The sequence below is a fragment of the Pogona vitticeps genome, chromosome 1, assembly GCF_051106095.1.
Source record: "Pogona vitticeps strain Pit_001003342236 chromosome 1, PviZW2.1, whole genome shotgun sequence".
Taxonomy (NCBI): Eukaryota; Metazoa; Chordata; class Lepidosauria; order Squamata; family Agamidae; genus Pogona; species Pogona vitticeps.
Window position 1 is genome coordinate 190,732,786 of NC_135783.1, and position 21,305 is coordinate 190,754,090.

The following is a 21,305-nucleotide window of genomic DNA, read 5'->3' on the forward strand; positions in this document are numbered from 1 at the left end:
ATTCCCAATCTCTCCTCCTCCTCCTCTGCTTCTCTATTTTCCTCCCACGGTTTACCCACCCACTCCATCAATAAGGAAGGGGGAAAGTCACATGCGGGAAGCCGAAGGCATTCACAGGTAATTGGACGCAATTTGTGATCTCCCCCCCCCCCAGCAAAAACCAGCTTGCATCGTTAAGGCAAAGCCCACCACTCCCCGCTAGAAAGAAAGAGGCTGCCTGTAGGTTGGCCCACACAGTTTTGCTGAGGCACCTCCCTCGTTGGAGGGAATGGGTGGAAGCGGGACCCCGAATTATACAGAAAAAGCATTTCAAGTTGTGCCTAACGCTATTATTTCTACTTGTGAAAAAGAGAGGTTAACATGCCTAAAAAGATCAAAAGGGCAGTGCTGAGCACCCATTCACCCATGCCTAGAGAGCTGCTCAGGCATTTTAGGGGTGAAGGTGGACACGCACACACAGAGACACAGAGAGTCATCTCCCCCTATTTGGTCTGGGCAGGTTTTTTTTTTACTAGCTTTTGTATATTTGGTTGTTGTGGGTTTTTCGGGCTCTTTGGCCGTGTTCTGAAGGTTGTTCTTCCTAACGTTTCGCCAGTCTCTGTGGCCGGCATCTTCAGAGGGCAGCACTTTTGTATATGTATTTTTATTTATTTATTTGTTAAATTTATACCCCGCCCATCTAGATACATGTCTACTCTACTAGGTGGCTAACAATAAAAATAGAATAAAAACAGTATAATAAAAGAAAAAAAACAACAGTAATAATACTGTATAATCCAAGATTGGGGGGGGGGAATAAAAACTAATCAAGTGAGGACAGGAGGGAAAGCCTGCCTAAAGAGCCAGGTCTTAAGTTGGCTCTTAAAAACACCCAGCGAGGGAGCCAGACAGATCTCTGAGGGGAGACGGTTCCAAAGGTGAGGGGCCACTGCCCGGTTTCTTGTTCTTTCTCTCCAGGCCTCCCTTGGCGTATATGAAGTAAAGACGAATAAAAGTTCTATTCTTCCTCAGAGTATCCAAATATATTACACAAGCTAGCAGACAGAAAGTCAAAATAAAAACTCTTGTACTGCATCTTGTGTGTGTGGGGAGAACATCAACAATCCTTTCCTCCTTTAAGAAATTGTGAAAATCAACCTATTTATTTATTTAGTAGTTTTATTTATATGTGGCATTTCTCCCAACAAGGGACCCAAAACCTAGCGTATTGTTGGTTTCATCACACATACACGGTCAGATTCTGTGAGGAATAAGTATGGAACAAATGCATTCTTTTATTCTTTGACTGTTTTCATGCCAGATAGATTATGGTATTCCTCACAGAAGGTTCAAAGCTTTAAACATGCACAGAAACCTTGTTCCTCAAGTATATAATGCTCCACTTTTTTGATTGATTTTCCTTTTGTTCCCGGTTCACTATTCTCTCACAAGAGGCAAGCCCATGGGTATCAGCCTCCTTATTTCTAAAAAGCTTTCAAAGAGCATCTTCTCAGAAATTCTCAAGATTCCACAACAAGAAAGCATCGACTCTTCTACTTCATCCTCATGAGGCTACTGAATTATAACACCATTCATTTTCCCTTTCTGGGTAGACAGGGATAACATGCTGGGAAGAAGGGTTAATATAAGGCTTTCTCCTGGCTGACAAAATGCATAGAGAAAGCCTTTAAGATTCTTGTGATACAGTGGTGCCTCACTTGACAACGTTAATTCATTCCAGCGAAATCGCTGTAGAATGAAATCGTCGTCAAACGAAATTTAAAAAAACACACCACTGAAACGCATTAAAAACCGGTTAATGCGTTCCAATGGGCAAAATACCTAATCGTCCAGCAAAGATCCTCCATAGGGCAGCCATTTTCCAGTGCCTGTAGAGCGAAAAATCAGTCCTAAAACCAGCGGGGGGGGGGATTTTGCACAGCGGTGGCCATTTTGAAACCTGATGATCAGCTGTTGGAAAATCATCGTAAAGCGAAAAATCGGTTCCTGAAGCAGGAAACTGATTGTCTCTAAGCGAAAAAAACCCATTCAAACATCGTTTTGCGATCGCAAAAACATCGTTGTGAAGCAGATTTGTTGTTATATGGGGTAATCGTTAAGCGGAGCACCACTGTATTAAGGAAAGAGTAGACAGGCAAAAATCTGACTGAAAGCTCTTCTCTCTCTCTCTCTCTCTCTCTCTCTCTCTCTCTCTCTCTCTCTCTCTCTCTCTCTGTGTGTGCGTGTGTGTGTGTGTGTGCATGCCTGTAGAGTAACCATTCCAACAAACTGACTGAAAGATTTGAAAAGGAGAAATCTGCATTGTCCCTTATGCTGGTGATATAGCATGAGAAGAATTGCTATTCAAAAGGATAAGGGAGCTGAACTCTCACTGTGTGTGGATAAACCATTAGATAGGCCCCAAAGAAGACCTAAGAATCCAAACAGAAGCAGATCTCCAAACATATAATGGTTGTGATTTTTTCCTCGAATGAACATGTGAAATCCAAACAACTATACAGAGGAGCACCTGCCATGGATAACTTCAAGTACAGGGTACTTGCTGTTCTGTTTAATATAAGGACAGGCAGTTTGCAGAGTGGGATATGCCAGCATAGCTTTGGCTGGTTTTCCAAGGGTTCCTGAGTCCAAAATCAACAAGAGTTGTGTGGTTTGTTTGTTTTTGAAATCCACCTCTACCATGGCTGGCCTGGTGCTAACTGTTCACATCTCAACTAGTTAATTTTGACCTGGGCCTTCAGCTGTGCTGGCTCATTTCATAATGATGTTAGTAACTCTGATCCATAATAACCTTTGTATATATCTCAGTGGCATGGGCTGCAGCACCGAACTAAGTCTTCCCTTCCTGGGCACCATTTTCTGTCTGGCCCTGGGTGGCAGGCCTTAGCATTCTAGAGAAAAGCAAAACAGACTCAGAGATCTGAAATCTGCTAACTGCTGATCAAGCTGTCACACATGCCCCTTCCAATCCTGAAGTTGTAGGAGATTCGGAGAACTCTGTGTTGCCAGCATACCACTAGGTGGGTACAACTCCTGAATCCTCGATCCCTTATCAAGCCTCTTAGAGAAAAAATCCCAAAACTATTCTGAAACAAAATGGTTAAAGAATACATAAGACTGCTGCACCTTGCCCTTACAGTGGTGCCTCGCTTAATGAGCGCACCGTTTAACGACGAATCCGCATAGCGATGCGTTTTTTGCGATTGCTAATGCGATTGCATTGCGATGTTTAGATAGTCCAAAAATTGCATTGCGATGATCCCGATCTTCGCATTGCGATGTTCTAAAAACAGCTGATCGGCGGTTCCAAAATGGCCGCCGGAAGAATAAAATGGCTGCCCGCTCCGTTTTCGCGCCCTGCCCTCGCTTACCGAGGCGGTGAAAATGGCGGCCGGATGGGGAATCTTCGCTTACCTGTGAGTTTTCACTCCGTTTAATGCGTTCCTACAGGGTTTTCAGTTCCGTTTAGTGATGTTTCCGGATAGCGACATTAATCCTGGAACAGATTAACTTCGCTATGCGGGGCACCACTGTATTTCTGTAGCTACCAGCAACCAGATTGCAAAGGGTAATACCGTATGGTCTATTAGATAGAATCCTAACCCCCAATACCAGTACTACTAGCAGGTTGTTCTTTGTGAGTTTTTCCTCTTGTTAAGAAGAGCTGAACAAAGAAGCAGAGCTAACTGAGTGATCCTTAAAAAAAACAAAACAAACAAAAAAACAAAGTCAATTCAAAAGGTTCTGGATTAATAAAGCATGTATTTAGCCAACAATTCCTGGCATTTTTAGACACAATTAAGTATGATCCCTGGCTCACATATATTACATAGAATCATGAATTTGGAAGGGGCCTATAAGGATATCAAGTCCAACCCCTGCTCAATGCAGGAATCCAATTCAAAGGATCCAGGCAGTCCTCTAAATTTCTGTTGAATGCCTCCAGTGTTGGAGCACTCACCACCTCTTGAGGTCACTGGTTCCACTGCTGTACTGCTCTAACAATTAAAAAGTTTTCCCTGATATTCAACCGAAATCTGGCTTCCTGTAACTTGAATCCATTCTTGTGTGCCCTGCACTCTGAGATGATCGAGAACAGATCCTGCCCCTTCTCTGAATGACAGCCTTTCAAGTATTTGAAAAGTGCTACCCCATCTCCCCTCAATCTTCTTTTCTCAAGGCTAAATAGGCCCAGTTCTTTCCTCCTAGGGCTTTGTTTCCGAAGCCCTGATCATCATTACCCTCCTCCTCGCCCTTCCAATTTGTCAGCATCCTTCTTAAAGGGTGGTGTCCAGAACTGGACACATTACTCAAGATGAGGCCTAACCAGTGCTGAATATAGGGGAACTACAGTGGGGTCTTGACTTGAGAACTTAATCCGTATTGGAAGGCGGTTCTCAAGTCAAAAAGTTCTCAAGTCAAATCTGCATTTCCCATAGGAATGCATTGAAAACCATTTAATCCGTATCTGCTCTTTTCCGTCCATAGAAACTAATGGGAAGCTGCTATTCTGCCTTCGACCACTAGAGGGGGATATTTTGTTTCTTTTTTTCTTAGGTCAAGAAAGGTTCAGGGAAGGCAGGGAAAATACAGTCCAGGCAGTACAGTACCAGGCAGTCTGAAGACTGTCTCCCAATCCACTCTCTAAACGCTGGGAGGAGTGAGGAAGCAGACAGGCACCCTTTTCACTGGCCAACAGTTAATTGAAAGTTCACATTTTGCACTTTCCCTGCCTCCCATGTGGTTTTTTTTTCAGTTCTTAACTCAAATCTAAGTATGTAAGTCAAGTCAATATTTTCCTATGAGAGTGGTTCTTAAGTCAAAATGTTCTTAACTCAAGCCGTTCTTAAGTCAAGACCCCACTGTATATCTTGTGGGATTTGGAGACTTTACTTTTGTTAATGCAGCTTACATCACACATATTTGGGGATACCTAGCCAGTTTCTCTTGTGGCACAAAGGAAAAAAGCAAAATGGAAAGACTGAGCTTTAGGCCAGTGGTTCTTAACCTTTTTGAAAGAAACGCCCCCTTGAGCCATTGAGGAAGTTATCATCGCCCCCCTCCCCATGGTGATGATATTTATTTATTTGTTTGTTTGTTTATTTATTTATTTATTTATTTATCTATCTTTCTATCTATCTATTTATTTATTTATTTAAGACACTTAAATCCAATGACCCCTGAAAACAAAATTCAATTCCAAGAAAATGAAATGCCCCCAAAAAGTAACATTTAATAATTTAGTTGCAAGCTAATTTTAAGATGCAAAAAGAAATACAGTATAAAAAGGGCATAAAAACAAACCGCAATGCAGGAACTAAAAATTTCAAGACAAAAACTCTGAAACTAAATTAAGATTGGAGGAAAATATATATTCATGCACACTGTAAAAAGGCTGCAGCCATTTTCACAGGTTTAGCTTGCTCCAGCGCCCCCACACCGCCCCTTTTCGTTCTACTGCCCCCCTGAAAAATGAAATCGCCCCCTGGGGGGCATTATCGCCCACGTTAAGAACCACTGCTTTAGGCAACCACACACCATTCATGTACAGCCTGACTTTTTTTAGACAGGATTCTTGGCTCAGCATTGAGAACGAACACAAATTATAACCTGCGGAAAACTGTCACAGTGAACTTAAAGGAACAGAGGATAATAAGTTGCAACAGCTGAATGAAAGGTCAGGAAGCTATACTAGAAAAATGTTTATGTTATACAGCAGTAATTTCCTTTACTGGAACAAGAGCTGAATAGGATTTGTAGGATAAAGATATCAGATGTAACAGTATTCAAATTCATTCCTGAGGAGGAAAAAATTCGTACAATGAATCCAATGTTTGATAGTGAAGTACTTAAATTCAAATTGGTATTTTCTCTACAAATCTTATATTGAAATAATAAATTGACTTGATTTTTTTCCTATCAAACAAATTAAAGAAGATGTTTCTTTCTCTTGCAGGTAACCTCCCCACATCCAGCTCCACCTCAAACTTTGCAATCCTTTGAGGGGAAGGGATCTGGTATCCACAAGGTTTTTTCCTCCTCCTCATTCACAATAATAAAGATTGAGCTGTTTATGTGGAAAGGACTAATTATATATCTGTAATTATATTGTATTATACTGGCGTGCTCGGGTCCATGGGGTCACAGAGTTGGACACAACGACTAAACAACAACAATGATATTGTCACTTAATGGAAAGATCTATACTTGCAGGAGATTTTTGTAATATATTAGGATGCTAGGTATGGGCCACCATTGAGCTTCTCCAGGTATTTTTGGCTTAGAACTCTCAACAGCCTTAAGACAGCATAACAATGAAGAGGTTATAGGACCATGGGCCAGAAATACCTGGAGATGTACAGCTGCCTCTCCTGAATGACACAAAAATACCAAAAATTGGCAGTTTCCACCAGGCTGTTCAAATAACATTGAGTGGTTAATTTCAACAGAGTCTTGCTAAAACGTATTACAGTATATTTAAGTCAGAATGCACTGCATTTTATGAGATTTTAGTCAGGGACTTCCACAGTAAAATTATTTATATCTATTTGATTTTGGATTCTTTTTGTGGATGTCACTTGCATTTTCATATTTTTTCATGCACTGATCCTTTCATTTTAAATTAAAGGAAAAGCTTTTTTTAAGTCAATTTATTTTATACTTCTTCATTTGTGTTTTATGACACTCCAAAAGCCTTAAAGACTACTCCAGAAGGACAGAGGAAAGGCAACAGAGAATCAGTCCACTCCAAAGCAAGCAATACTACATGAGGGGGAAAAAATCATCAGCAGACTGATTCAGGCACTAACCTATATTGTCACATACAAGATAGCCAAGGTGCCTCCCACCAGTCCTATGTACAGAGCAAAAAAATACCTCATTCACCCACCAACCAATTAAAAAACTATCAAAGATTGAAAAAGAGAGAAAAACACAGTATGAGTCCATTGCCACCTTCTCAGCACAACAGACCCTTCTGGGTCTGGATAAACCAACAGGGAAAAAAAGGCAATGAAGCAGCCAACTGGTCAGGCACTGGCTGTCAGGCACTCAGAGACACCCACCCACTTAAACAACTGCCTACACCACAACACCAAGAGTAACAAGAGGGAGAAGCCCCAAACTGTGCCCAAGCAGCAACAACCACACTGGCATAGTCATAAACCCCACCTGCCCAGTACACAAAAATCCACCAAAATATATACCTTTATGAGAACAAATACACACTAAAGCAACCAAAGAACAAGTTAAAAATATATATCAACCAGGGAAAGCACACATGAAACAGCAGGATGAAAAATAAACAAGAGAGGTCCCAAAAAAAGGAAAGAGAAAAATATCCCCAAATTGTCAGGATGGGAAAATCCCCCCAAAATTCCTAAGATTATTAATCCTTGCAGCAGCAAAAATAAACCAAAGAAATGGGGAAACCTACCCAAAAATGAAGGGGGGGAAGCAAAAAAAGAAGGGATGGATCCAAGATGGAGGCACAGCAAGCAGGCAGGCAGGCAGCACAATCCAAGATGGAGAGCACCAGGAGCTCAGCATACAGGAATCTCAAAACAATGGCTGAAACAAAGAGCACCCCTCCAAAGTCCCTACCAATCCAGGCCTTTTTATACATACAAAATTGCCATTCACTTCCCCCTAGACATTCTGATTGACTGCTGATGGAAGTCTTTGTAATGCTGTTGGATTAAAAAATTTCTTAGGCAATTTGAAAGAGAAATGATGGTGGGGGGGGGGAAGGATGCCAAAAGATTACACAAAAGAGGGAACATGAAAGAAATATTAAACAGATGTGTACCCCTTTTGTAAAAGTCATTTGTGTTTTAGAGTCTTTATTTTGGCAGTCAGTGAAAGAATGCCGATGGAACAAAAGAGAACGTCTTTTGGGTTTTGTGCCATTCATTTAAACATCAAAGTCCTGTTCCTAATTTCAGTAATGGAACCAGGCAGCACACATCCATCCTCTAATTTATGTCTTAATAATGCATTCCCCCTTACACAAGCCAATATCAGGAGTTACAACCACACAGAAAAAGCTAAAGTACAGTACCTCTATTTTAATTCTCTTTGGTGACAGCTCTTCCCTTTCTCCACATTTAGACCTAGGATATAAGAACACTTTTTTTACACTAGATATTTAAAGTATTTTCAGGGGAAAAATTGTCAGAAAAGTTCTTACTTATGAAATGAATAGGGTGGTGATATGAATTATAAGAAAGCTTCACAAACAATTTTCATATGATTTAATTACATGATCAGTGGAACCATGTGGTTCACCCTTGTGAGTGGACAAAAAGCAATTAAAAAAAAACTGAACTTCTTAAGTTGGATATTACATTCCCATTTTAATTGTTAAAATGCTTTTTGGTTTTTCAAAAAAAAAAAAAAGACCCATATGATTTTAGTTGGCTCAAAGACTGCATTATGGAATAGAAATATAAATCCTAAATCTACATTATGAGACAACATATTCATAAACTTCTGAAGTAAGTTTTGTAAAAATGGTCCAATATGTCTTGGGCCGGGGCCCCAATTATCTGGCCTTCCAGGTGCTTCTGTGCAAGCTGTTTAGGCTACTCTTTCTATCTCCCGTGATATTCAGTCTACAAAAAATTGCATTTCTCAAACGGAGTCTGCCTATATACATACATGCTCACAGCAACATGCGGAGATAATAAATAGCAGACTTGATCCTAGAAAGGTAAGGGTTCATGAGAATTGTTGAGGGCTAAACATTGCTCCTGGATTAGATGTTTTAGGACAATGTTGTGACAAAATTCTCTCTAGGACGAAAGTGAGGATTTTCTAACACTGATAGGATGGATTTTTAACCTCTCCGTGAAGATAAAACTCGTAAATCCTTCTGAAGTCCTTTGGTCTATGACAAGCACACTTTTCTGTAACAACAGTAAAAAAAGTGCTCAAAACCCATCTGCACAACATATGATGTGGCTTGGTATACGAGTACTCTGTAGCGTCCTCTCGTCTCAAAAATGGTGGGAGATTCCATGACACACGCCAAGACATTAGTGTGTCACAGGTGTAGCATTATAGGTGTAGTGGAAATGCACAGGTTTTCACGCCTTCCCACCACACCTACAGTTAGTCATACATATGATGAATCAGGCCCTGAAAACAAAGCAAGACTAGAAACAGATTTCTAATGCTTCATGATAAACCCCCATGAGAGCAATTGGGTTGCTAAAAAAACACAAACAAGAGTTGCTTACTTGGTGGTCCGGTAAGTGTACTTGTATGTGACTTCTCGAGAGATTTGCCGCGCCAGTGCAAAGAGCTCATCCCTTCGGGTCAACAGCGCATTATCCTTTACGCACAACTGAGCAGCTGCTTCATTAACTGTGAGCTAAAGAACAAAACACAAGGCAAATTTCAGTGCTTTAAGCCCTATCAATCCTGGAGCATGGAAAAGAGGCAAATCTCATCACCTTAAGAATACGTTGCCATGTATAAAACCATAATAAGAAATGCATATACAGCAGTAGACCTGAGCTCCTCCAGATGTTTTAGACCCCTGACTCCCACCAGCACAGCCAGTGTAAGAGCTGGTATATGGAGGGCTACATATTCTCCATCCTTTACAAAGGGAAATTTAATTCAGAAGAATGAGAGAATCCTAATTTGGGGAAGGAAATGTACTTTTGTTGTTGCTGGCGTTAAAGCAAGAGGAAAGCACAAAGCCTTTCCGATCTACCTAAGTTATCCAGATACCAACCAAAAATTTCAATCTGTCTACAGTTCGCACAAACCACTGCTTAAAAGTTGGTGTGGGTTGCTAGAGTTTATGCACTACAGCAGTGATCCCCAACCTTGGGCTTCCAGATGTTCTTGGACTACAACTCCCAGAAGCCTTCACCACCACCTCTGCTGGCCAGGATTTCTGGGAGTTGAAGTCCAAGAACATCTGGAGGCCCAAGGTTGGGGACCACTGCACTACAGCATGTATCACCTGTGTACCTTCCAAGTTAATGTTCCTTTGTACACTGAAGACAACGGATTTCCCAACAGACTGTGCCCTTCACTGGGAATTCCTACACTAGTGCAAGAGTTTAATGATGTATTTTCTCCTTCTGCTCATTTAATTTTTACAGAACATGCATAAAACAGGGCAGATGCCAGATATAGTCTCTTCTCCATGACAAAATTATAATAAGTAGAGAAAAGGCAAGGGAAGTAATTTTTATTTCAAAGCAACTTTTTTTGATTTACCCCACTAGTCTATGAAGGAAAAACAAACTACCTAGTACTTCCATTCCCTCTTCTTTTGCACTTAAGTTCACAGAAACCTGCCAACATCTATTCACTGTATGTTCTACATTTGTCAGCTATTACCCATCTCACGCACAAGAGGACTGGAGTTCATCAGAATGGGAATTAAATTTCAGTTTTGTTTTAGAAACAAAAGGCAAGTAAAGGGGCATGTAAGAGAATTGTATAAATTATGTGTGGTACAGGGAAATGCAACAGGAAGCGTTCTTCTCCTTCCCTCATAATACCAGAACCTGGATCATCCATGGAAACTGTGGAAGAGCATAAGAGGCAGCATGCCTCTGACTACCAACAACTGTGCAACATGAGCACCTAGTTGGCCACAAGGGAAGTAGAATGCTAGATTAGACAGGCTTCTGATCTGATCTAGCATGGCTCTTCTTAGGTTCTTTTCTCCTTAGTAATTCAAAGCAGCAATGGTATTTCCTTTTAAAATTTGGTTAGTTATGTGACATCAAGTCAGAGCGAACGTATAGGACCCTAATAGGGTTTTCAAGGTAAGTGAGATATTTAAGGAGTAACGTTAACAGTTCCACTCCCCCAGTGAGATTCCATGGCCAAGTGGGGATTTGTCTCCAAAGTCCTAGTATATCACTGTATCCACTATACCACAAAACATTGAGCCTCGTGGCGCAGTGGTTAAAACGCTGTACTGCAGCTAAAACTGTGTTCATGACCTGGGTTCAAATCCCAGGTAGCCGGCTCAAGGTTGACTCGGCCTTCCATCCTTCCGAGGTCGGTAAAATGAGTACCCAGCTTGCTGGGGGGGCAATGTGTAGCCTGTATAATTAAATTGTAAAACGCCCGGAGAGTGGTTGTAGCGCTATGGGGCGGTATATAAGTCCAATAAATAAATAAATAAATATAAATAAAACATCCAACTAATTTGGAAAGGGAAGGGAAGCGCAAGTTCTATAAGGAACAGGACTAAAATAGGTAACTAGACTCTCAGCTAAGCCAACTTCCCATTTACAATACAGTCGTGCCCCGCTTAACGATTACCCCACATTACGATGAATCCGCTTCACAACGATGTTTTAAATGTTTTTTTTCACTTTGTGAAGATCGGTTCTCTGCTTCGGGAACCAATTCTTCGCATTACGACGATCAAAGCAGCTGATTGTTGAGTTTTCAAAATGGCCACCGGGTGCTCAAAATGGCTCCCCGCTTTGCTTAGGGACGGATTCCTCGCTATATAGGCAACAAAAATGGCCGCCGTATGATCTTCGCTGGACGGTGAGTTTTTAGCCCACTGGAACACATTAACCGGGTTTTAATGCGTTTCAATGGTTTTTTTATTTTCACTTTATGACGTTTTCGCTCTACAGTGATTTTGCTGAAACGAGGCACCACTGTATTTGGTTGCAGTAGCAGCACTGTAAAAGTGGACAGGATGAAGGTCGGCAAAAGTGCCTCCTCAGAGGCGTCTGACCTACAGCTCTCATCATCCTCATCATCCTAGAATGTTGAGACACTATGAAAGGTGGAGTCCCAACACATCTGGAGGGCCACAACTGCTGACTCCTGCCATGGGATGCTTCTGCTGCCTGCCAATAAACAGTTTCCTAACCCCACAGCTAAAAAGAAACTTTATGTTTCAAACAAGCAATGTATGTGTGTGTGTGGGGGAGGTAATCACAGTCATTGGGAGATTTTTTTTTGGCTTTAAGAGCGGGGTGTAAAAATTGCAACTGAGATCACCACTCACAGACATTTGCCATCAATTTTTAGACTTTTGTTTACAATGTTTCTGCTCTATCCATGAAGCGGTGGTGGTGAACCTGAAGAAGTGGACTTATTCCATGAAAACTTGCAATTTGTTTTATATATTTTTTGAGTGGTCCAATAAAAGGGATATCCCACTCTTACATTTGTGCCAATAAACAGGTTGGTTCCACTTAATATTCCATGGTCTTTACCACTGCAAGTAGGCTGATATGCAAAGCCAGAGGATTCTACATCTTACAAGCTCCACAGCACCACATAATTCATTTCTCTGCTGTTTAAAGAAAGGGCAGGGGGGCATGAAATGATATTGGCCAAGGCTGAGCAGCTATCCCTTTGACAATTCACACCTTTTAAAAAGTGCACCAGGGCCTCTGCAACTAACAGCCATTAATTCATCTTAACAGGTTCAAAGATCTCAGCTAACAAGCCTAACAGAAACAACCTTCACCTTGGGAAAGCAAAGCTGAAGTCAAGGCAGTGCTGTACTGGCTGGCTTATGGTGGTATTTGCTGACAGTCGCTTTATACCATTCAGTCACTTTAAAACCAGACAGCTGTATTAGAAGGATTTAGTCCGTACTAATAGGTTGAGGAAACATAGTTTCCTTTCTGTTTCCTAAGTACCAAGACCCTCTAAATAAATGGATGTGTAGCCGCTCAGAGTAGTCGAACAGACCATATGGGCGGGATACAAATCAAATCAAATCAAATCAAATCAAATCAAATAAATAAATGTGTATGACAAATAAATCTCTTGCTGACTCAACTGAATCACAAGTTAGCATTAGAATCTCTGCCTGTAATTCTAATCAAATTTGCTTGGAAATCTACTTTCAAATGAACTGAACATCCTATAAAACCAATTCCATGATTCCATTATGAATTTCATGATCTAACATCTAATACTTTCTCCACCATACCATACTAGCTCTCACATCCTCAAAAATCAGAGTTTTCATTAAAATAAACCAGGTTTTTAGTTCTTATGAGTAAAGGCAGGTTTGACAGTCATCTGATTACTGTCTGACAAAGTCTGAAAAAGTAGAAGATATGCCAAATGTATGGGGATTTCCCCAAAACTTGGAAAATTACTTTTTTGCATTGTAAATTCCAGAATACATGCTGGTTGGAGGGGGGGGGAGACCTACTTTTTCCAAGCTTTGAGTTTTTCAAGACGTTCTGGTTTCCATAACTCCCAGCTATTCCTTTATTGGAAAGAGTATGAAATTACACAAGCCATGCATGTATGTATGTATGTATGTATGTATGTATGTATGTATGTATGTATGTATGTATGTATGTATGTATGTATAATAATAATAATAATAATAATAATAATAATAATAATAATAATAATTTATTGTCATTGTAAGTATATACACATACAACGAAATTCACAGACACCCAAAGACCAGACACATGCACACACATAAAATTCCCAAACACTCCCCACCCACTAAAAGTCCCCCACTAAAAATACAAACATCTACACCGCAGGCCAAGTTACACAGTTCAACTAATTATTCACTACTGGTGGTCTTTAAGCTCATTATTAATTGCAATTATAGCTCTGGGATAAAAACTATTGAGAAAACGTGTGGTCCGAGTCTTAATTGTTCTATATCTTCTGCCAGATGGTAACAGTTCAAAAAAGTTATAAGCAGGATGGGAAGAGTCTCTCAGGATGCTATGTGATTTCCTTAGACAGCGGGATGTGAAGATGTCATCCAGGGTTGGTAGCTGGAGCCCGATGATATTCTGGGCAATTTTAATGGTTCTCTGTAGAGCTTTTTTGTCCGCTACAGAGCTACTCCCAAACCATGCCAGAATGCCATAGGTTAGGACACTCTCAATGGTGCTACGATAGTATGACAGAAGCAAATGCTGAGATAAATTTAACTTGCCGAGCATTCTCAGGAAATACAGCCTCTTCTGTGCCTTCTTCATTAGCATGTTGGCATTTATAGTCCATGAGAGGTCCTCTGAGATGTAAGTACCCAGAAATTTAAAACTACCAACTCTCTCCACTTCCTCACCGTTTATGTACAGTGGTAAATGTACATATCTCTTCCTCCTAAAATCAATTATGAGTTCTTTAGTTTTTTTGATGTTAAGTGTGAGATGATTTTCTTTACACCAAAGTATCAACCTTTGTACTTCCTTTCTATAAGCAGACTCATTGTTCTTATTTATGAGCCCCACCACTGTCGTATCATCCGCAAATTTAATAATTGCATTGGTGTTATACAGTGGGGTGCAATCATGTGTGTACAGGGAATAGAGGAAGGGACTTAGCACGCAGCCCTGGGGAGCTCCTGTACTTAGTACCAGGGTAGAAGAATGGTGAGATCCCATCCTTACTGACTGTGGCCTATCTGTCAGAAAATCCTTTATCCACATGCATATCTCCTGAGGTAATCCCAGGTTGATCATTTTAAAAAACAACCTATTTGGTAGAATGGTATTAAAAGCAGAGCTATAATCCACAAACAACAGCCTCGCATAAGTTCCCTGATGTTCTAAGTGGCTCAATACAGTATGGAGTACAATGGACACAGCATCATCAGTAGATCTATTTTTCCTGTATGCAAATTGCCATGGGTCCAAAGAAGGTGGAAGACTAGCCTTAATGTAATCCAGCACCAATCTCTCAAAACATTTCATAACAACAGATGTTAAAGCTACTGGTCTGTAATCATTGAGAGATACCACAGCTGACTGCTTGGGGACTGGCACTATAATAGATGTCTTCAGGCAAGTGGGGACTGAACACTGCAACAAGGATAGATTGAAAATATCCGTAAAAACTCCAGCTAATTCTGCAGCACAGCCCCTAATAACTCGTCCCATGATTCCATCTGGTCCAGCTGCCTTTCGAACATTAATATTCTGGAAAGCGCGTCTCACATCTGAAATCTGCAGTACTAGTGGTTGTCTGTTGATGGTAGATTCTAGTGATGTATTATAGACAGTAGGTGCTGGAATAATGGTTGTTCCTGTTTCCACCTCAAAACGGCTGAAAAATTGATTTAACTGCTCAGCCAAAAAATCACTGCTGCTACACAGACTGTTTTTGTTACTCTGACCAGTGATTTGTCTTAGGCCGTGCCACACTCGGCGAGTGTCAGAACTTTCAAGGTGTTGTTCAATTCTCTGGCTGTACATAGCTTTGGCATCCTTAATGCCCCTTTTCAGTTTAGCTCTAGCCTCTCTGTACTGTAGTTCATCACCAGAATGAAAAGCAGCATTTCTGGCTTTTAATAAAAGGCGCACTTCTCTATTTAGCCAAGGCTTGTTATTAGAAAACACTCGTACTTGTCTGGTAGTAGTAACAACATTGATGCAGCTTTTGATATAAAACAGTACTGTTGAGGCATAAGTATCAACATTGTCCTCCTCAAACAGTGCCCAATCAGTGCTCCTAAAGCAATCTTGAAGTTGCTCAGATGCATCCACTGGCCACACTTGTATTTCTCTAATTGATGGTCTGATTCTTTTAACAAGAGGTCTGTATGATGGAATCAAAAAAAGAGATATATGATCTGACTGTCCCAAGCTAGGCAATGGCTTCGTCTTATATCCATGTATGATGTTACTATATACCTGATCCAAGGTATTTTCCCCTCTAGTGGGACAGTCCACATACTGATAAAAGTTAGGGAGGACGGTCTTTAAATTGGCTTGATTGAAATCACCTGCTACCACCAGCACTCCATCTGGGTAGGCCTGCTGCTGTTTGCTGATAGCAGTTAACAAACAACTCAAAGCTGTGGTTGTGTTAGCATCAGGAGGTATATATACTGCTGTTATTATAATAACATTAAACTCACGAGGCAGGTAAAAGGGGCGGCATTTCACTGCCAAATACTCCAAATCAGGAGAACAGTGAATGTCCAGTATTTTAACATCTGTGCTCCAATTATCGTTTGTGTAAACACAAACCCCTCCACCTCTGCTCTTCCCAGATTCAACAGATCTGTCTGCTCGATGTACTCGATGTATGTATGTATGTATGTATGTATGTATGTATGTATGTATGTATGTATGTATGTATGTATGTATGTATGTATGTATGTATGTATGTATGTATGCATGCATGCATCTATCTATCTACCTATCTACCTATCTACCTATCTACCTACCTACCTACCTACCTACCTACCTACCTACCTACCTACCTACCTACCTACCTACCTACCTACCTACCTACCTATCTATCTATCTGCAGAAAACCAAGCAGAAAACAAGTTCCACATTACAGCACCAGAGTATCTTTTATTATCTGGCAATAAAGAGGTGGTATGCACGCCTCACTTCTAAATAAGCCTCTGTGAAACATAGAATTGGATTGCCCTGCATCTTCACTTAAGGATTTTCAGATAGGCAGGAGAAGGAAATACATTTAAGGAGTACAGATCAGCAGGTTAACTCTTCTTCTTCTCCCCAAAGAAAGCACAGTCCTATACATATACAGTATCCATGCAGGAGAAAGCACAGTCACCTGTTTTGTGTTTTCCTCTTCAGACAGGTTACACGAGCACTCAGTCAAGAAGCATTACTTGAAACAGGGTGGGAATAACTATTTTAGAATGCTGAAAATGCATGTCGGGTGGGAGAGGGGACCTCTTGTAAAATGTAGGAGACATTCTCATTAAACATCCATGAAGAGTACCACCAAATGTTTGGAGAAACACACTTTCCTCAGTTCACAGTCTTGCTTGGACAATATTAAGCATACATGCTTGCATGGCAATGCTCCCCTGATTTATTCAGGTGTAAAGAAGCCATATAGTCCCTGTACACAATTGACATTACAAGAAGCACAACCATGCACTACTCCCAGCTCTGTTAACACCCAGCCTAATGAAGATTTCTATAGGAATTGAAAGATAGCTTCTGCTTGTAGGATTTTAGTGATCTAATGAAGGCATTGCCCACCCTTGTTTTCAAACCTTTCAAGCGTGGGTTTCCCTAAGAAGGGTTAATAACAGATTGTTTATTTGAGAAACAATGGAAACAGATTCACAGGAAACAAAGCCAGAGATGAACTGTTAAATCTCCTGAGCCTACTGACACCCACCTAATTCCTTCTACTCTCTCTCTCTCTTCCAACTGTCAACCGACCAAATTCCGACACCAAATGCCACTCCAGTATTAAAGAAGCAGCTATGGTTGTCATAAAGATAAACACAAGAACCATGATCTGTTTTGTTCATTAGATGCTACTGTAAATGCCAAGGAGGTTTTCTATGTAGCAGCTCAGTAAGAGAAGACGGATACGTATTCTTCCACTTAATTATCTTCTTAAGTAGCTTGCCATAAGAGAACGGATTGATTTTTCCACTTTAAACCGCTTGCACAACAAAAGAAAACCAAAGAAAAATACCTTGTACAATCTTTCAAACTAAAAAAGTTATTTCAATGTGAACACTATTGTGTTTGAAAAAGTAGACCATAATTCACAAAAGTCTGTACCAGAATGAATCTGCTACCTCTTAAATGGGGGGGGGGGGGTGTTGTTTAGTTTTTAATTGCTTCTTAAACAAGCTGAAAGATATTAAAATGGGTGGTTCTTCAAAAGCAGCTTTAAATTATTAAGAGTCTCTTACAAAGTACAGTATTAATCAAAGCAGGTAGCAAAACAAACCAACCCTCTCCAATTGTCTCTCAATCTCATTCTCTCAAAATCAGTGTTATACTTTTGCAGTTAAATATTTAATAGATGATTAATTTAAAATAGAAGACGTTTTGTATGTAAGTGTCACATTCATTTCTGAACATACATGTCTATAGTAAATGACAGGGTCTATGGCAGCCAATTCCTTCAGCAGCACTTTTTTTAAAAAAATCACTACATTTAGAATGGATCATATTTTTTTTAACCAGCAGTCAAGCGAGCAGACATTTAGGCTGTCGGCTCAACAGTATTTATATGTTCATTAATCAAGCCAGGAAAGCACATTCATGATTTGGAGCACACAGGAATTAACCCAGTGTACATTAATCCTATTTTATGCAGGAAAGGCATTTGTGTTGGAAGCAATACAGAAAGCCTGAAAGCCATTATTACCTTGTGTGGGGATCCTAGTGTCTACCAATCACAAATTCATTTCCATACCAGTTAAACACTCTGGCCATAGTTTACCCCTCAGACAACTAATTCAGGCTGCAATCCTATAAAACACTCACCTGGGAGTAAGCCCCAATGAAAGCAGTGGGAATTCTAACCAAACAAATGTAGGATTATACTGCAATTCTATTATATTGCAATGTGGCATTCTTGGGAGAACTTTCATTCTCCCAAATCAAAGTACTCTAAAACATATACTGAAAGTCTTCAAATGCATCACTAAATTCATATTAGTTCCATAAAACTATGTGATGTGAACTAAGCTAAACTGAAGAACAAAAGGTTTACACTGGACACAAATTTGAATGGGAGAGAAATAGGTCCTATTTCTTGCATATTTTGACATAAAACCAGAAACATGTTGCAGCATGATCTAGCATCCTGCAGAAAACCTATAAATAATTGAGCAAGTTCCCTAAAAAACAAACAAACAAACAAAAAACAACTCTAAGATCAATATCTTACAACTAATTTATTTATTATTTATTTATTTAACTTATATGCTGCCCACACTACCCGAAGGTCTCTGGGCGGCTTACAGCATTTAAAATACAATAAAAAGGCAAAATAAAAGGGCAAGATAATTAAAATGCAATTAAAATATATATTCTAAAAATTGCCGTCAGACCTACAGCTGATATTATTTCAGTTAAAAGCCATTTGCAACAGGAAGGTTTTGACGTGGCGCCAAAATGTCATCAGCGTCGGCGCCAGGTGAATCTCATCTGTACATATATGTACATATAACCTTAGCTTATTCATTACATATATTTTTAATTTTGTTATATTACATTATGATATATTCTGCTGTGCTACTCTTAGAAAACTCTTATTTTTATATTACAAACTGATATTCACTGATCCAGATTTGTCCCCAAACCTGCTTAAATCATTTAAATATAATAGAAAACAGAGCTCAAATTCTACCATCTGTATCGGCCAGCTTTTTGGCTCCATTATTCATGCATGTATTCATTCATTTTAACAATCTTAAAACATGCAGAAATGGATTAATAAAATTCTAGCCTATGTTTACTTATTTGTCGGGTCCTATGCAGCTACACTTGATCTTAGCCAAAAGGCCAAGAAGCGATGTGGGGTCCTATTCAACTAAGCAGAAGCTCTTTCCCGCCTTTTTGCAAGTTCTGATCCTCTGGGTTAAAATCCATATTATAAGTACAAAAAGTGAAAGGTGGGGGCACTTGGTCATCACACTCTAAACAGCTTGTATACAGCGCTCATTCCGAATCCTAAGGACTGAAAACAGTCCTAATTGCTCCTGGGGGGTTATTTTATAACATTCTACAAATACAATCAATTTACCAGTAGTATGCAACCCAGGAGCATGCTTAAAATGTTAAGACTAGCTGCAGACAATCAAATCCAGAGGCACTTAAAGTACTGTTGGTAAAATTCAGCCTATTTCTAGGAAATATGATCATTTGCAATTTGATATAGGAAAAAATACCTTTCAAAGAAGCTCTGTACTGAATAGGATAAGGGCCCATTACTTGTGCTAGACACACTATTCCAAGAGGAGGAGTATTCAGACAGAGAAATACTTCCACAGATAATCCTCATTCTTCCTAGAGGGAGTAGTCAGCGCTTCCTCTTTTGTCATTGTTCTCTGCTTGTGGAAAGCAACACTTTGCAGAGAAGAGGATACGGCTCACATGTAAACTCTTCATATCCATATGCACTGCTTTCCATGTGCAGAAGACTATAACAAAAGATGAAAGAAGCTCTCTAAGTGAAAAGTGTGACTACACCACAACGTACTCTGCGGTTTGTCCTGCAGTTGTCATGGTTAAATTTGTCAGACTAAATCCAAAGAAAGAAAATACAGGCAATAAAAAAAAGATAAAAACATGTGGCACGTTAAAGACTAGCTATTATATTTTAATACTGTATGAGCTTTTGTCCACTTCATCAGACATATGCAAACAGAACAAAATCAGTTTCACAAATTGAAAATTCTAAATATTCATTGACTATAGGAGTCTGAAGTATGAGGTTCATGTAACACACAGGAATTCGTGGCTCTGTTGTAACCCTTTCTCCAGGGAGACAGGATGAGAGAGGAGAGAGAAAAGCAGTGTGAACAGGTTGAAGGCTGGGTATTCAGTGTGTGTGTGTGTGGGGGGGGGATATATAAAGGTACACATAAAAGTGAAAGAAGAATCACATGTGTTCATGTAGGGAATATTGACAGTTTTTGCCTTTGAGCTTTGTGGTAAGAGATGGGCTTGGTAGTTATGAAGAAAATAACAGTGGCAGTAGATGTATTACATTCGGGGATGACTTAAGAAACCTAGGCTTATAGTCAATCAATTTATATGGGTCTCCATCATGCGTATACATTTTATCTCAGCTGTTTCTCTCTGTACTGTAATTATTCTATTCTAAAATAGTGACTTTCAAATCTTCCACGGAGTGACCCGGTAGATCAAAATTTTTAAGACAGGTTTCTGTGTATTGTGGTTTTTGGTTTCTCATTTGTGACTGTTGACCCATTTCTGTAGAGACTGCCGACCCATTTCTGTAGAGACTGCCGTTTGTCTTATGTAGAGTTCAGAGGGACAATGTTGGCAAAATATGGCATAGATCACATTAGCTGAGGAGCAAGTGAAGGTGCCTTTGATATTGTGTGTGGCATTGTTAGGTCTCGTAATTGTGTTGCCAGAATAGATGTGTGGGCAGAGTTGGCATCTGGGTCTGTGATAGGGTTTAGTCCCACTGTCCTTTGTTGCTGTTTCGTGTTCCATTGTGTTAAATTTGACTTCTATCAACCACACGGTGCATAGCTGAGAGCAAACCCAGTTTTTAATGGACATTTACAAAGGCTAGTGGGTTTGGGGGTTGTTGTTTTGTTGTTGTTGGTTTTAGCAATTAATTCTGGAACACCTATTTTATGTTTCTGGCATGTATGATCACTTCAACTGTCCAAAAGGGTGGTGGCAGATGTATGCTAGGGTGACAGTAAGGGTACAACGTCTATTTTTAAAAAAAGAAATGCAAGTGTCATAACACGGAATAGATATAACTCCTTGAGAAACTGCAGTACTTATACGCCATAGTACTAAAATTGTTAACCCCAATTTTAAAAACTGTTTGGAAGAGAGACAAAAGCCACTTGCTTGTGGATATGTTCC

At 40.0% G+C, this 21,305-nt stretch overlaps 1 protein-coding gene across 4 annotated transcripts in view; it reads right to left on the reverse strand.

Moving 5' to 3' along the window:
- Positions 1-21,305, reverse strand: part of NAB1 (NGFI-A binding protein 1) — a 56,656-nt gene that overhangs the window by 19,421 nt on the left and 15,930 nt on the right. For all 4 annotated transcript variants that reach the window (XM_072979753.2, XM_020802861.3, XM_072979767.2 and 1 more), the window contains exons 3-4: positions 9,240-9,373; positions 8,060-8,111 (exon numbers count right to left, since the gene is read on the reverse strand). In XM_072979753.2, the coding sequence (XP_072835854.1) occupies positions 8,060-8,111; positions 9,240-9,373 (186 nt within the window). The remainder of the gene's footprint in view (positions 1-8,059; positions 8,112-9,239; positions 9,374-21,305) is intronic.